This window comes from Euprymna scolopes, chromosome 12 (assembly GCF_053919585.1).
Source record: "Euprymna scolopes isolate OS-2025 chromosome 12, ASM5391958v1, whole genome shotgun sequence".
NCBI lineage: Eukaryota > Metazoa > Mollusca > Cephalopoda > Sepiida > Sepiolidae > Euprymna > Euprymna scolopes.
The window spans coordinates 132070484-132088893 of NC_136493.1; the positions used below are offsets into that span (position 1 = coordinate 132070484).

Below are 18410 nucleotides of genomic sequence, written 5' to 3' on the forward strand. Positions count from 1 at the left end.
TGGTCACCCCTTATCAAGGCCTGGAAGCCACTCAGGGATAAGGGTTATTGCAAGTACATTACGTTAGTGTGGAGAGTTGATGAAGTGTTTACTTAAGGGGGCGGTTCATTAGGAATTTGTTAACGTTGGACTTGAACACATCCAAGTTGTAGTCTGGTGGGAAGCAGGCAGTCGGAACAGAGTTCCACAGGCGTGCAGTTCTAAGAAGCTTTGTTCATGGAATCCACGTTTTGATTTAGGCATAGATAAAGAGTGGGGGAAATTTTTCACAATGGATTCGGCTAGACGGGTGTTTTTCGTGAAAGATTGGCAAGGGGGGACCAGAGATTGGAGTTCAGACGAGCACCTGCCATGGAAATAACGATAAAACAAGGATAGGCTCGCAACGTCTTTTCTGTGGGAGAGAGGTTGCAGGGTAGAGAAAAGGGCATCCCCACTAAGCCATGAAGTCTATTTTGTACTCTGATAACGTTAGAAATCGTTCCATATAGAATAGATTGAAATGTAAATATTTTGCATCAGTAAACAAAAATATCCATATATTTTAACATATGAAAAAGGTTTAGAAAAGAGAAAGAAAAGGTTTATAAAAAAAAAAGGTTTATAAGAAAAGAAAAGGTTTATAAGAAAAGAAAAGGTTTATAAGAAAAGAAAAGGTTTATAAGAAAAGAAAAGGTTTATAAGAAAAGAAAAGGTTTATAAGAAAAGAAAAGGTTTATAAGAAAAGAAAAGGTTTATAAAAAAAGAAAAGGTTTATAAAAAAAGAAAAGGTTTATAAAAAGGGAAGCAAAGTAAAAAGGAACAAAAAGCAGGGTTGGATCTTACATTTGCATACATGCAGCAACCATATAGTCCATCTGGCAAAAGACAACAGGTTGTATCACTCTTGCATGTGTGGGTGTTGTCGGGACAAATCAAGTCAGTTTCTGGCTCAAAATACAGAGTATTTGCACAAGCAGAAGAGATCAGCAGCAGCTGGATTGCCAGAAATGGAAGGAAAATCTGGAAGAAGAAAAAAAAAAAAAAAAGTTAATAGAAAATTTTATTATTAATTACCAAAAATATAAATTAGAAAAAAAATCAATACAAAAAATAGATAAATCTGTATGATTGCCTACCACAAATCACAAATTGATTAAATAGTTTTATAAACAAGATAACTAAAGTGAATTTGAGTTTTTCTAATGCTCCCCTCTCTCCTACGTTAAAGGCTTTCTAAATTTTGCAAAAGTTGGTATTATTTAATTACCTGTTGCTTCAAATTGTTTTTAAGGTGTCATGTTTAGCTATAAAATTTAAAAATCAAACTACTTTATCACTTTACAGGATTTTCTTTCCATCACAGGGGACAGACTTGTTAAAAAAAAAAAAAAAAAAAAAAATGAAATTGAAATACAGAATGCAAAAATTCACTGAAAATGAAATTGAAGAAAATTTAAAATGGGAAACCGATATGCATACATCTGTCCAATTTTTGTTTTAGAAGAATTGAAAACAATCATAAATGCACATAAGATCAGTCAACCTTCATGCTACATTTAATATTCATTATTTCTGGGAAAATGTGTCTAAATAAATATATCTTATTTAAATAAAAAAAAATTAAAAAAAAAAAAAAATCTGATTTAAACAATTTTTTAGTCAATATCATCCACTGAATTAATATTTATTATGTAGTTTAATTTTATTAAATTTTATGTGAAAAGTTTATATTTTTGAAATTATTTTAAGTTGACAGCCATTTAATATTAATTTCTATGAAAATGTTTGTAAATATACCTTAAAAGAAGCTAAGCTTGGGGTCCCTCTCTACGAGTGAAAAATTTACTTTCACCATGACTAATGTTTGTGCAAAATTAAAAAAACAAAAAAATCCAAGGCGTGGTTATTGAGAAAAGTGCAAACATAAATGGGAGTGAATTACTGGGTCCAACCCCTCCTTTGTTGGGGGACTAATAAACCTTTGCAAAAAAACTCAGTTTATGAATATTCTTATATACTACAAGAACAATTTTATTTTTGCCCTACATTTGCGGCTGATGCAACTAGATCAGGCTGTCAGAAGATGGCCGTCTTAAATGCACCTACATTAACACTTTTTTTTTTTTTTTTTTTTTTTTAAATTTTTTGTATGACTAAATCATGTTCTGCAAAGCCCAAAACAAAAACAGCCCCCCCCCCTTTTCTCACTCCCACTTACCTAATAAACTAAACCAAACCCTACAAATAAATATGTGAAGATATAAAGAGCTTGAAGCATAAAACTTTCGAAATAACTGGATTTGCCAAAAAGCATCGAGAAACCATAAAAAACATTTTCAGAATTTAAAAAAAAAAAAAAAAAAAAGTTCTGGAATTTTCTTTTTATGAGGGTTGATCATTCATGATTTGGGTTCTCCAGACTACTGTTCTCATCTTGAGTGCTATTTTCACCATGGCAAGGACCTGTGACAAAGTGGATAGATTACTTTGTAAAAATTCAGTTTTCAAGTTCACTTCTGGAGGATGAAAATTCAGTCCTCAGTGTGTGTGACCCTCAAAAATACTGAGAATTACTTAGGACCAGTCATGGCTGAAGAATGCATATTCTCAAGTTTGAAAATGAAGCAAGGAACATAATTGGGTTGGGGGGGGGGCGTTTGCTTCATATGAAGTCCAAAACAAAAAATGGCTTGGAAAAGTTATTAATGCATGAAATCCAAAATCCAATTCATTTGGCCATGTTTGTTTTGTTAGGCTGAATAGCAAAAAGAGGGAGACAGAAGAGATAGATGTTTATGTGAAAAAGCGAATATCTTAAATTAACACTGTCTACTTCCGACGACATTTAAAACAGGAAATGGCTAAAGAAAGTTAATATGCAGTAAAATCAAATATTTTATTTTTTTTGTAAAAAGACAGTCAACTTTTACAGTAATAAAGAAGTCAGTTTTACTTTCTTGAACAAAGTTGACTCGTTTCCTCATATATACGAGATCATAAAATAAAGCCAGCATAAAATGAAGGTCCATAAAACATTGACCACATTCAAATGGATAGTTGCAATTAAAATATAGTTTTGTGATTCTGTTCACAGAAAGTTAGCATTTTACTAACCCCCCCCCACACACACACCCACTGCAGCAAAACAGAACGTGTTCATTCAAGCGTTTTACTTTAACAAAAGACTTAAATTTTAACCGACTTACGTAAAGTATCCCCTCATAGTGATGCTTGCTTTGCTTTAATTTCATTTTTTAGTCATCTCCAGAAGAAATAAACATAGGCAACTAGCAAGATGCAATACGGAGGGGGGGGGGGGAAAGGAGCATTTGGGTATTTTAGGTTTGAGAACAATTTTTCATTTTTGAAAAATTCCACTCAGAACAAAGAAAAATGTTCAAAACCTATTTAATGATTATTTTGATTTATTATTTTGTAAAAAAAAAGTACTTTTTAAGTCATACATTTTCATATAATGATCACTTTCATTTCAGAGTTTTTTTTTTGTTTTTTTTTTTTTTAGAAACTGTTCATTAAGGAGTTTACAAAAAGAAAAAATACAGTTTTCAAAAAGTTTAAGTTATACATTTTTATATAAATACAAAAAACGCCATTGTAAATTTGAAATGTTAATTTTCATAAAGTTAAAATTTTTTACATTTCTGAATTTTTTAGATGAAGGTTGTTTATATTACTTGTATTGACCGGACTATTGTTCTCATCTTGAGTGTTATTTGTGAACAATTTGGTTGCTGTAGCCTTTTTTTTTTTTTTTTCAAACAATTATCAGTCTTTACCTATTTCTTTGCAATAAAAAAAAAAAATAAAATAAAATTAAAAAAAAAAATGTTTTGTTTTTTTTTCAAATCTCAAACAACTTCTTTCCCTCAATCATTGTTAAAGCAGATGGATGCCTGAACAAAAGTTGAATAGTACAAATAAGTTCAACATTTTTTGTTTTGTTAATACATGTCAAGGCCTGTTGCTTGGTATTTTGAACTCCTCTCTCTCTGTCTCTCTCTTCTAGCCTCCTGTCTAGCCCAAATAAGGGTCAAAATGGAGTGTTGAACATAGTGTAACTACGTGCGCAATTAATATAGACTACTCGGTTCATTGTTTAGACATCGAAGGTCACCACCCATGTAACAGCTCAGGTGCATAGGCTCATGATTGAAGTGCACCTGTAGCCGATACCTGTGGCGCCACCCGTGGTTTCGTCTAGTGGTCGAATTAGTCTTCGGGTCGTCGTCAGTCTCCTTACGGTTCTGCTTTCAAATCAGCTTCCAACTGTCATCTGGGCTATCTGAGAAATATATTGCATTCACAATGGAGTTCCAATCAAAGAAAAGAAAGTCAAACTTAATTGGTTAACACAGAATTGATTATTACAATATAATAGTTACACACTGCCTAGTCATGCAACTTAGGGGGCTGGCAGTTTTGTTTCCTTTACCAAGCTCTCCATTCTTCATCCACCATCAGTCCATGGGAAGGAATCTTCGAAAAAAGACCCCAATTAGCTAAGTGTCTTGTTTTTATCAAAACAGTAATTTCTCCGTCCACCTTTTTGGAGTTATTCTTTCTTCCTTTCTTCTCCCTCTCTTTTATCATATCAATTTGTACTCCCTTTTCCTTTTTCCTCTCCCTCTCTCTCTCTGTTTCCCTAATTTCTACTCCTTCTCTCATCTTTTATCTATACCAATTTTTAACCCTCATTGCACTGAGGTGTTACTTATGTCACCTCCAGGTCGACAATGTCACTCAACAGGGTTTTAAAACAACCTCTTCCTTGTTAACAGATTTTTAAAAGCCATTATATCGGAACAAATTCTCCTTTGTCTTTCTCTTAAAGACCCCTGATGTGATAAGCAACAATTATGAGTCAACAACTCAATCTCATTATCATTTATTTGTTTATTTCCCATCAAAATATTCACTATTTCTTCTCTCATAAACATCTGTTTTTCCTTGACCAAGTGTCAGTATGCCCCCCCCCCCATGCCTCATCCTCTATTTGAAAAGCAAGATCATCTGGTGTCGCCAGGGTTCTCATACCCACAGTCAACAGTTCCATCCCTGGGTGAGAGGGGGTGGTCTTATTTTACAGTGGTGTAGTCAGCATATTCTACAGAACCCAACAGTGCATACACAAATAATTGGCAACAATTATACTCAAATATGAGAAACCTCATTTTCAAGTTCAACATAAACAAATTCTTGTTGAGCCATCCTCATAAATAATTGATTTTTATCCAATTTTCCACCATTACAAATTATCAGTATTCTCTCATTAACCACTATCAAGTGGCTTCTAGGTCTTTATAAATGGTGACTCTTGTAAAAATATTTAAAATACATAAATAAATCTTTTGGGAGATAAGACCACCCATCCTCTTACAATTAACTTTTTCTTTTTTTATTCTAGCTGGGATTGGACATCCTAATAGGTGCCAAACATTCACCAACCGAAAGATCTTTTTGAGATTCTAACCGTCCCTTTAAATGCAATTCTTTAAATATCTCTTGTACTTGGAAATATGAACATAGATGTGAACAAAAAAATAGTGAAAAATTTTTTTTTTTAATTCAATTATCGTAATCAAGAGAAATGGAGAATAGAAAGTGGGTCTTAGGTTTATTTTCAGCACCCTCGTAATTCTCTACGCATCCCCCATGTTGTCCTTCCTTTGGTCCTCTCATTCCATCAGCAATGTTTCTGACAAACCATCTTGTTAACCTGTATCTTCAAATGTCTTTTTTGGTCTTGATAAGTGGTGATTTTTAAAATTCTTTGTCTAAAACCCATGAAGTTATCTTGCAATTTTATAATAGATTCAAACTTTGTACTCCTCAAAATTGATTTTAAAAAAATTTGGTAATTTTATCGTTTTTAAATTTTGTACAAAGACAAACAATACAAACAATTTTGTATTGTTTTTAAAATTTGGTCAAAACAAAAGCACCATTCTGAGGAGCGTGAAAAGTGAACCTTGAGTTTACTTGCAGCGGCCTTGTAATTCTTGCTTTCTTTAATCCTCTCATTCCATGAGCTATGTTTCCAATGAAAGGGAAATAATTACTAGATCAGTATCTATCTAATGCTTATCATTGGATAGTTTTTTTTTTTTTTTTCATTTAATGGCTTAATGCAATTCCCCAGATTCTAAAATTAGTTTACCCAACATAAAAATTTTTTTTTTAATTATATATGCATCATGTTATTTAAATAATTATCCATGGACGTGTGGTCTACCACCATCTTTACAGCTCTGCAACTTGGTTGTGGTGACTCTGCATGGAAATCAGACTATAAACCAACATCCTTACCAATCAGAATTTGAAGGAATACAAAATTTCTATATTAAATATCTGTTAGTCTGTCCGTTGCACTTTGTTTTCAAAAACTACTGGTCTGATCTAACTTAAATTTTGTATGGACCTTTACTATGACAAGGTCCACTGAAATAAGTATTATGAAATCCATTCGATGCACAGTATTTAATACAAAAATGAGCACAAACGTAACGACATTTAACTATCAATTTGGCATAAAGCACTCATTCTAAGTCAACGGGCCATAACTTTTGCCTGTTTTTGACAGGCTTAAATGTCTAATTATGACAATCATTATTGTGAACATATTACATGATTTCAACACCAAAATATTTTTGGAACCGGTTTAAAAACCTCTTTGTCCGCACATAGCAACAGAAAGTGAACTCTTCACCCATTCGCTACTGGTGCAGTTAGTTTGTGGTTATATAACAGCCTCACGAACAGTTTATTCAGAAAAAAAAGTATTTTAATTTATATTGTATTTTTCATAACGATATTAAAAAAATCTATTTAATGACAAATGTTATTACAATACGGTAGCTTTCAAGTCCAATGTAAACAAATTCTTGTTGAGTTGTCCGTTTAATCCAAATTCTCCAATTTACACTATTAACGATTACATTACCACCTTACATTTATTAACTCTTTTCTTCGAATTGCCTTCGGGCCTTGATAAGTGATGACTCCCTTGTAAAAAAAAAAAAAAAAAAAAAAAAGTTTGCTAAAAATTAAAAAAACGTAACTTATTACACTAAACAGATATCCAGCCCAGTTGATCAGTTCCATCAGTGTTTAAATCTAATATATAAACGGTTTATGTCTGTCTCCATATTTTCAAACTCTCTGTAACTAAAAGTCGCAGGGCGGTGCTTGGGGCCTCAAATGATTGGATTTTTTATGAGCTGTTTTTTTTTATGGGTCTTTAGCCAGTCAAAAATGTGTCAAAATTGAAAAAAAAAATAGTTATACATTTTGTACATTTATCTTAGTTTATTTTTAATCAGTTCATATGCGTGTTACGTTGGTACAGTGGTAACGTCACCAGCTTTGAATGCTAGTTTCTGTTTCGATTCTAGCTGATGGCACCTAAATACTTTAATACTTTTGAAATCACGACTATAATAATATATATGAAATCTGGACAAATTGAAATATATTTAAGCGTATTTTACATCCGGCCAAAGTCTTCCCCCCCCCCTCCACGAGCTTGTAATGTATAATTTCCTTGATATACTGAGCTTGTAAATTTCTATTATATTAGCAAATATAATTTATGTGACTGAAATAAGATTGCTGAGGATATATTTGCTGATGACACCACACTTCATAATAAACATGAGGCGGATGAGAGGGCAAATGTACACATATCCAAGGTCATGACAAAAAGCTTAGAAAACTATCTTTAGTCTGTAGTGGAACGGGGCCATAAATGGATGGTAACATACGCCAAGACATTTTTAACAATGACAAACCTTCTCAACCACCTGATTGCAATGATAACACTCTACCTGAGGGCTCATTGTTCAGTCTCCTTGGCCTAACAGTCACAGATAATATGAATTGGAACAAATACATTAAGGATATTGCCAAGATTGCAAAGATGAGCTCTCTCTACCATGCTAGAAAATTACTTGCATCTGAGTCTCCTACATCTCTCCAAAGCGACCGTTCGCCCATGCATGGTGTATTATTGCCACATCTAGGCTGGTACATTTACCACTAGTCTCTCCCTCTTAGACAGAGTTCAAAAGAGTTTCCAATCTAATAGGCCCTACACTATCAACCAAGCTCAAACCTCTGTCTCATCTCTAATGTTGCATCCCTGTATCTGTTTTATAAGTACTTTAATGGAACGTGCTCTGAACTTCTAACACGTTCTTTACCATATATACTTTTGACAAATAGCAAAATCCCACCTCTTGAGGTCCCTAGATGCCTGAAAGCCTTTTTGCTTTGGAATTCTCTTCCCGTTTCCCTGACTGTAGAAGTTTAAATGTAATGTGAACAAACATCTTGCTGCTCATCTTTTCACATAGTTCCCTATAGACATGATCCCGGTAGAGACCCCCTTGAATCCAACTCCAAGTGGTAATATAAAAAGTAAGCTACAAAGTTTCGGGTTTCACCTGAAAGAGAAAAATGGTTAAATCCATTTCAAATGCAAATTTTTTTTTTTTTTTTTTTTTTAAATCACAGAATTAAAACTAAGTTAAAATGTGGCAAAACGTTTAAAATTATAAACTTTAACCTTTCTTTTGAAAACCGTATTGTGATAATTTAATAAAAACTTGAAAAATAAACATCTGTTCAGTGCATGTGCTGGGGCTTTTTTTATATTCTTTTGAGTGTCCCAAACTTTGTCAAAAACCTGCCATTTTATACAATTTGTTTTGTAGTTTTCACTTTTGAAAAATAGGTTTTTACTTGATAATATTCCAAAAGAAAATAAAATCTGTTAAGAATAGTAATTAATAGGGCTATGACAAGAGAATATTCTTTTCATTATTTTGACTCTCAAGTATATATCCGTCTATCTTATGTTTTTCAGATAGTGATGTGGTTCTCTATTGATTAACTGCCGGATATATACTGGAGTCAAAACAATGAAAAGAATATTCTCTTGTCATAGCCCTAGTTATAAATCAACATTGTATACATCTGCTACACCAAACTTGCATCCTAAAAAAAAAAATTTTTTTAATTAAAAAAAGAAAAAAGTACTTGTGCAGCAAACTGACCATTTTCCTATGAATGTTACCTCTGCATATTCTAGCATATATGTAAACCACCAGAATATTGGCAAAATACTCAGCATAACAAGTCGGGACAAGATCAAAGTGTAGCACTGTTCTTCAGATGCTACACTTCAATTTCTTGTTCTGTCAGTGGAGGAAAAATCCTTCACGACTGAGACAATTTTTATTGTTGTTCCTTTTCTCCAACTTAAAAAAACGACCCTGGTGTCTAACTGTCCCGTGGGGAGGCATTGTAAATAGGAACATCTCTACAAATGTGCTGTGGGTGTGTAGGCAGAAATTTACTAAAATTCCATTAGTCTCTAATATGAATCTTATAACAAACACTTAATCGATTAAGCATGCTCTCGGTGGCTGCCCTTTAATCAAAATCTTCCCCTTAACCTTAAAAAAAAAAAAAAAAAAAAAAAAAAAAAAAAAACTAAGTAAGCAAAAAAAAAAATAATTAATAAAAAAAATATTTATTCATGAAACGTGTTGATTGTTTTTTTTATATTTCCATTTTTCTTCATTAAAATTACTATACAATTTTTTAAAATTTGATCAGTACTCGGCATATTCCGACTGTTAACATAAACTGCTGGAATATGCCAACACAACATCTATAGAAAAACGGGCCGTTCTCTGCACAAGTACAAAAAAAAAAAAAATATATGAAAAACTCATTTTTAGCAGTGTTTGTTTGTTATGTGTACTTCTGCTGTATGAGATTTCAAATAAATGGACTTAGATGTTATGATACTAGGATAAATTAAAAAATGATAAAGTACAAAAATAAGTAAAAATTACATTTATTAAATTATAGTTTTATGATACATTTTAATGTGGAACGGTTGCTTTCAATTAAAATCCGCCCTTTAAAAATAGAAAACGTTGGACTGATAGTATCTGATTTTCTGATTGAACTTTTTTTTTTTTTTTTTGTGAAAATTTGCAATTCAGTTACATATCTGAACTTTAAGACTAAAAACTTCATAGGGGAAGAAATCCTTGAAATGACGACTTCATGTGAATGGTTTTATTAAACTTGAAATTTAAATAAAATTTCTATGTAAGACCTACATTTATACAATAAAAGAAATGGCACAATATTAAAAACTACTTTTTAAAGGAAATAAATAAAATCTCAAATGTTGGGTGCAGATATGGTCGTGTAAATGGCACCCCATGAATTATGCAAATTCATCAAATATATCTCATCTTGTCAAGAAAGACATTTTAAGAGCTAAATGTCTCCTCTGCCATTTTTTAATTACATTCAGGTTTATGGTTTAGAGACCCAATTCAGTTTAAATATCAGTTGTAATGGTTTACCAATCAAATTTTATTTTATAAAAACAAAAATATTGGATGAATTTGCAGTAAATTTTGATATAGTTTTTTTTTTTTTAATATTGCTAAAACTAAATAAGCCCCCCCCCCACACACAATAAAATAAAAATACTAAAATTGTAATATCCTCCATATTAACTGTTAATCACAGCTTTTTTTATTTAATTTTACAAACATGCCCAACTGATTGAACTCTACTTGGGTAGCACATGAGCAGTGAACTACTCCCTCATGTATCATTTTCACTTGTCTCTTCAGACATTTGACTGCTTTTGTCTTCATTTCAGCTTCATAGAATCACATGATTTTCCAATGACACTCCTTGTATTCGACAGTCTTTTCCAAGGTCACTTTTTAGCTGAAGAGCGAGAAGTAGGGTGTAGAATTGGGTGTTGGGGTTTTTATTCAGAAGTTTATTTTGCCAATATCTGCAAAAGTTCCAGATGCCGATTCCATAACTCGCCTTTTTTCAACACTTCCTTGGTCAAAAGTGACCTTCACTTTCTACCAGCTGCTTAAAACCCATAAGGTCAATAGTAAAGATAACCAACTTGTGAGGTTTAAAAAATGTTTTAATTTATGATGACACTAAAAATAAACAATATGGCAACCTCTTTTTCAAAGGTTAAGATAGACAGAAATCCAATATTTTGGTTTTATTCTAAATGTGGACATTGCTGTAACTATTTGAACATCAATACATGTGACACATTTATATAAATTGATATCCTAAACCAATGTGTTTGTGTGTGTTTATAAAAAAAAACAAAAAACTGGTAAAACAATATCAAATCTGTTTGGGGAACCCAGTTAGTGCCACCAAAGCGTGACTATTCAATTTATTTTTAGTTTATTTTGTGGAGGGAGATTCTATCTTTTATGCTATTAGCTCAAAAGCTGAATTTCAAGTGTTGAACAAGTTAAATAGATAAATAAACCCTAGAAATGTAATGCCATTTTGTGGTAAATGAAAATTAATCATAATGCAAATATTAGATCAAATCGGCCTGAACATTGGCCAAAATACCATTACTTAAAAAAACAAAACAAAAAAAACTGAAGCAGGATTTGTTCATATAAGATTTATTTTGACAGCTAACACATTGAATCTTTCTAATATGATTTATACCAAAGAAATCAATCTAGATTTTTTTCATAACAATACATCAAATTTGAACCATGTGTAAAAAAAAACAAAAAACACACAATTTAAGAAAAACATTTCATTCACTAAAATTTTTTTGTGACAGACAAATGGCATTACATTTCTAGGGTTTATTTATCTATTTAACTTGTTCAACACTTGAAATTCAGCTTTTGAGCTAATAGCATAAAAGATAGAATCTCCCTCCACAAAATAAACTAAAAATAAATTGAATAGTCACGCTTTGGTGGCACTAACTGGGTTCCCCAAACAGATTTGATATTGTTTTACCAGTTTTTTTTGTTTTGTTTTTTTATACACACACAAACACTTTGGTTTAGGATATCAATTTATATAAATGTGTCACATGTATTGATGTTCAAATAGTTACAGCAATGTCCACATTTAGAATAAAACCAAAATATTGGATTTCTGTCTCTCTTAACCTTTGAAAAAGAGGTTGCCATATTGTTTATTTTTAGTGTCATCATAAATTTAAAAAAATTTAAACCTCACAAGTTGGTTATCTTTACTATTGACCTTATGGGTTTTAAGCAGCTGGTAGAAAGTGAAGGTCACTTTTGACCAAGGAAGTGTTGAAAAAAGGCGAGTTATGGAATCGGCATCTGGAACTTTTGCAGATATTGGCAAAATAAACTTCTGAATAAAAACCCCAACACCCAATTCTACACCCTACTTCTCGCTCTTCAGCTAAAAAGTGACCTTGGAAAAGACTGTCGAATACAAGGAGTATCATTGGAAAATCATGTGATTCTATGAAGCTGAAATGAAGACAAAAGCAGTCAAATGTCTGAAGAGACAAGTGAAAATGATACATGAGGGAGTGGTTCACTGCTCATGTGCTACCCAAGTAGAGTTCAATCAGTTGGGCATGTTTGTAAAATTAAATAAAAAAGCTGTGATTAACAGTTAATATGGAGGATATTACAATTTTAGGGTTTGTATTACTGTACACAGATTCGAAAAAGTTGTCAAAAAACAAATATATAACAAATAAATGTTATCAAAGGCAAGATAAGTTACTTTTCTACCTAACTGGATATATTTTTTGTGTTTTTATTCAATGTAACATGTTTATTCAGCTCGAAAAACATGCAGTGTTTACCGATGTATTGAAAAATTCAAAATGGCGCCCAACACTCTCTTTAACATGTAAGTTTGGGAAAAGGTGTTATAAATAATAAACTAGACAAAATACTATTAAAAAACACCGAATATATGTCAACTTATGTCACTGTAGCATAATGAACGAATTTCTAACAGTATTTTGTCTAGTTTATTATTTATAACACTTTCTCCCAAACTTACCGTGTTAAAGAGAGTGTCGGGCGCCATTTTGAATTTTCCAATACATCGGTAAACACTGTATGCTTTTCGAGCTGAATAAACAGGTTAAATTGAATAAAAACACAAAAAATATATCCAGTTAGGTAGAAAAGTAACTTATCTTGCCTTTGATAACATTTATTTTTATATATTTGTTTTTTTGACAACTTTTTCGAATCTATGTGTACAGTAATACAAACCCCAATTTCAGTATTTTTATTTTATTGTGGGGGAGGGGCGGTTATCTAGTTTTAGCAATATGAAAAACAAAACTGTATACCAAAATTTACTGCAGATTCATCCAATATTTTTGTTTTTATAAAATAAAATTTGATTGGTAAACCATTACAACTGATATTTAAACTGAATTGGGTCTCTAAACCATAGACCTGAATGTAATTTAAAAAATGGCAGAGGAGACATTTAGCTCTTAAAATGTCTTGACGAGACGAGATATATTTGATGAATTTGCATAATTCTTGGGGTGCCATTTACACGACCATATCTGCACCCAACATTTGAGATTTTATTTCCTTTAAAAAGTAGTTTTTAATATTGTCCCATTTTCTTTTATTGTATAAATGTAGGTCTTACATAGAAATTTTATTTAAATTTCAAGTTTAATAAAACCATTCACATGAAGTCGTCATTTCAAGGATTTCTTCCCCTATGAAGTTTTTAGTCTTAAAGTTCAGATATGTAACTGAATTGCAAATTTTCACAAAAAAAAAAAAAAAAAAATTGTTCAATCAGAAAATCAGATACTATCAGTCCAATGTTTTCTATTTTGAAAGGGCGGATTTTAATTGAAAGCAACCGTTCCACAATAAAATGTACCATAAAACTGTAATTTAATAAATGTAATTTTTACTTATTTTTGTACTTTATCATTTTTGAATTTATCCTAGCATCATAACATCTAAGTCCATTTATTTGAAATCTCATACAGCAGAAGTACACATAAACAAACTGCTAAAAATAAGTTTTTCATGTATTTTTTTTTTTTTTTTTTGTACTTGTGCAGAGAACGGCCCGTTTTTCTATAGATGTTGTGTTGGCATATTCCAGCAGTTTATGTTAACAGTCGGAGTATGCCGAGTACTGATCAAATTTTAAAAAATTGGATAGTAATTTTAATGAAGAAAAATGGAAATATAAAAAAAACAAAAAAAAAAAAAACAATCAACACGTTTAATGAATAAATATTTTATTAATTATTTTTTTTGCTTACTTAGTTTTTTTTTCTGTTAAGGTTAAGGGGAAGATTTTGATTAAAGGGCAGCCGTCGAGAGCAGAGAGGAAGTGGAATGAAGCTGCTTAATCGATTAAGTGTTTGCTATAAGATTCATATTAGAGACTAATGGAATTTTAGTAAATTTCTGCCTACACACCCACAGCACATTTGTTTAGATGTTCCTATTTACAATGCATCCCCACGGGACAGTTAGACACCAGGGTCGTTTTTTTAAGTTGGAGAAAAGGAACAACAATAAAAATTGTCTCAGTCGTGAAGGATTTTTCCTCCACTGACAGAACAAGAAATTGAAGTGCAGCATCTGAAGAACAGTGCTACAGTTTGATCTTGTCCTGAGTTATTATGCTGAGCATTTTGCCAATATTCTGGTGGTTTACATACATGCTAGAATATGCAGAGGTAACATTCATAGGAAAATGATCAGTTTGCTGCACAAGTACTTTTTTCATTTTTTAATTAAAAAAAAATTTTTTTTTTTAGGATGCAAGTTTGGTGTAGCAGATGTATACAATGTTGATTTATAACTAGGGCTATGACAAGAGAATATTCTTTTCATTGTTTTGACTCCAGTATATATCCGGCAGTTAATCAATAGAGAACCACATCACTATCTGAAAAACATAAGATAGACGGATATATACTTGAGAGTCAAAATAATGAAAAGAATATTCTCTTGTCATAACCCTATTAATTACTATTCTTAACAGATTTTATTTTCTTTTGGAATATTATCAAGTAAAAACCTATTTTTCAAAAGTGAAAACTACAAAACAAATTGTATAAAATGGCAGGTTTTTGACAAAGTTTGAGACACTCAAAAAAAAAAATAATATAAAAAAAAGCCCACCCCCAGCACATGCACTGAACAGATGTTTATTTCTCAAGTTTTTATTAAATTATCACAATACGGTTTTCAAAAGAAAGGTTAAAGTTTATAATTTTAAACGTTTTGCCACCTTTAACTTTTAATTCTGTGATTAAAAAAAAAAAATAATTTGCATTTGAAATGGATTTAACCATTTTTCTCTTTCAGGTGAAACCCGAAACTCTGTAGCTTACCTTTTATATTACCACTTGGAGTTGGATGCAAGGGGGTCTCTACCGGAATCATGTCTACAGGGAACTATGTGAAAAGATGAGTAGCAAGATGTTTATTCACATTACATTTAAACTTCTACAGTCAGGGAAATGGGAAGAGAATTCCAAAGCAAAAAGGCTTTCAGGCATCTAGGGACCTCAAGAGGTGGGATTTTGCTATTTGTCAAAAGTATATATGGTAAAGAACGTGTTAGAAGTTCAGAGCACGTTCCATTAAAGTACTTATAAAACAGATACAGGGATGCAACATTAGAGATGAGACAGAGGTTTGAGCTTGGTTGATAGTGTAGGGCCTATTAGATTGGAAACTCTTTTGAACTCTGTCTAAGAGGGAGAGACTAGTGGTAAATGTACCAGCCTAGATGTGGCAATAATACACCATGCATGGGCGAACGGTCGCTTTGGAGAGATGTAGGAGACTCAGATGCAAGTAATTTTCTAGCATGGTAGAGAGAGCTCATCTTTGCAATCTTGGCAATATCCTTAATGTATTTGTTCCAATTCATATTATCTGTGACTGTTAGGCCAAGGAGACTGAACAATGAGCCCTCAGGTAGAGTGTTATCATTGCAATCAGGTGGTTGAGAAGGTTTGTCATTGTTAAAAATGTCTTGGCGTATGTTACCATCCATTTATGGCCCCGTTCCACTACAGACTAAAGATAGTTTTCTAAGCTTTTTGTCATGACCTTGGATATGTGTACATTTGCCCTCTCATCCGCCTCATGTTTATTATGAAGTGTGGTGTCATCAGCAAATATATCCTCAGACAATCTTATTTCAGTCACATAAATTATATTTGCTGATATAATAGAAATTTACAAGCTCAGTATATCAAGGAAATTATACATTACTAGCTCGGGGGAGGGGGGGAAGACTTTGGCCGGATGTAAAATACGCTTAAATATGATTTCAATTTGTCCAGATTTCATATATATTATTATAGTCGTGATTTCAAAGTATTAAAGTATTTAGGTGCCATCAGCTAGAATCGAAACAGAAACTAGCATTCAAAGCTGGTGATGTTACCACTGTACCAACGTAACACGCATATGAACTGATTAAAAATAAACTAAGATGAATGTACAAAATGTTTAATTTTTTTTCAATTTTGACTGGCTAAAGACCCATAAAAAAACAGCTCATAAAAAATCCAATCATTTGAGGCCCCAAGCACCGCCCTGCGACTTTTAGTTTCAGAGGAGAGTTTGAAAATATGGAGACAGACATAAACCGTTTATATATTAGATTTAAACACTGATGGAACTGATCAACTGGGCTGGATATCTGTTTAGTGTAATAAGTTACGTTTTTTTAATTTTTAGCAAACTTTTTTTTTTTTTTTTTTTTTTACAAGGGAGTCATCACTTATCAAGGCCCGAAGGCCATTCGTAGAAAAGAGTTAATAAATGTAAGGTGGTAATGTAATCGTTAATAGTGTAAATTGGAGAATTTGGATTAAACAGACAACTCAACAAGAATTTGTTTACATTGGACTTGAAAGCTAGCGTATTGTAATAACATTTGTCATTAAATAGATTTTTCTAATATTGTTATGAAAAATACAATATAAATTAAAATACTTTTTTTTCTGAATAAACTGTTAGTGAGGCTGTTATATAACCACAAACTAACTGCACCAGTAGCGAATGGGTGAAGAGTTCACTTTCTGTTGCTATGTGCTGACAAAGAGGTTTTTAAACCGGTTCCAAAAATATTTTGGTGTTGAAATCATGTAATATGTTTACAATAATGATTATGTCATAATTAGACATTTAAGCCTGTCAAAAACAGGCAAAAGTTATGGTCCGTTGACTTAGAATGAGTGCTTTATGCCAAATTGATAGTTGAATGTCATTACATTTGTGCTCATTTTTACATTAAATACTGTGCATCGAATGGATTTCATAATACTTATTTCAGTGGACCTTGTCATAGTAAAGGTCCATACAAAATTTAAGTTAGATCAGACCAGTAGTTTTTGAAAACAAAGTGCAACGGACAGACAGACAAATAGATATTTAATATAGAAATTTTGTATTGCTTCAAATTCTGATTGGTAAGGATGTTGGTTTATAGTCTGATTTCCATGCAGAGTTACCACAACCAAGTTGCAGAGCTGTAAAGATGGTGGTAGACCACACGTCCATGGATAATTATTTAAATAACATGATGCATATATAATTAAAAAAAAAAATTTTATGTTGGGTAAACTAATTTTAGAGTCTGGGGAATTGCATTAAGCCATTAAATGAAAAATGAAAAAAAAAAAAAAAAAAAAGTCAAAACTATCCAATGATAAGCATTAGATAGATACTGATCTAGTAATTATTTCCCTTTCATTGGAAACATAGCTCATGGAATGAGAGGACTAAAGAAAGCAAGAATTACAAGGCCGCTGCAAGTAAACTCAAGGTTCACTTTTCACGCTCCTCAGAATGGTGCTTTTGTTTTGACCAAATTTTAAAAACAATACAAAATTGTTTGTATTGTTTGTCTTTGTACAAAATTTAAAAACGATAAAATTACCAAATTTTTTTAAAATCAATTTTGAGGAGTACAAAGTTTGAATCTATTATAAAATTGCAAGATAACTTCATGGGTTTTAGACAAAGAATTTTAAAAATCACCACTTATCAAGACCAAAAAAGACATTTGAAGATACAGGTTAACAAGATGGTTTGTCAGAAACATTGCTGATGGAATGAGAGGACCAAAGGAAGGACAACATGGGGGATGCGTAGAGAATTACGAGGGTGCTGAAAATAAACCTAAGACCCACTTTCTATTCTCCATTTCTCTTGATTACGATAATTGAATTAAGAAAAAATTTTTTTCACTATTTTTTTGTTCACATCTATGTTCATATTTCCAAGTGCAAGAGATATTTAAAGAATTGCATTTAAAGGGACGGTTAGAATCTTAAAAAGATCTTTCGGTTGGTGAATGTTTGGCACCTAATTAGGATGTCCAATCCCCAGCTAGAATAAAAAAAGAAAAAGTTAATTGTAAGAGGATGGGTGGTCTTATCTCCCAAAAGATTTATTTATGTATTTTAAATAAATATTTTTACAAGAGTCACCATTTATAAAGACCTAGAAGCCACTTGATAGTGGTTAATGAGAGAATACTGATAATTTGTAATGGTGGAAAATTGGATA

The 18410-nt window shown here is 31.9% G+C and overlaps 1 protein-coding gene across 12 annotated transcripts in view; it reads right to left on the reverse strand.

Annotated features, from left to right (window-relative positions):
• Positions 1-18410, reverse strand: part of LOC145291490 (progranulin-like) — a 92212-nt gene that overhangs the window by 51364 nt on the left and 22438 nt on the right. For all 12 annotated transcript variants that reach the window (XR_013869425.1, XM_080137383.1, XM_080137388.1 and 9 more), the window contains exon 2: positions 826-1002. Coding sequence is in view for 11 of the 12 variants with exons in the window: in XM_080137383.1 (XP_079993509.1) it covers positions 826-1002 (177 nt within the window). In the remaining variant the exon portion in view is untranslated. The remainder of the gene's footprint in view (positions 1-825; positions 1003-18410) is intronic.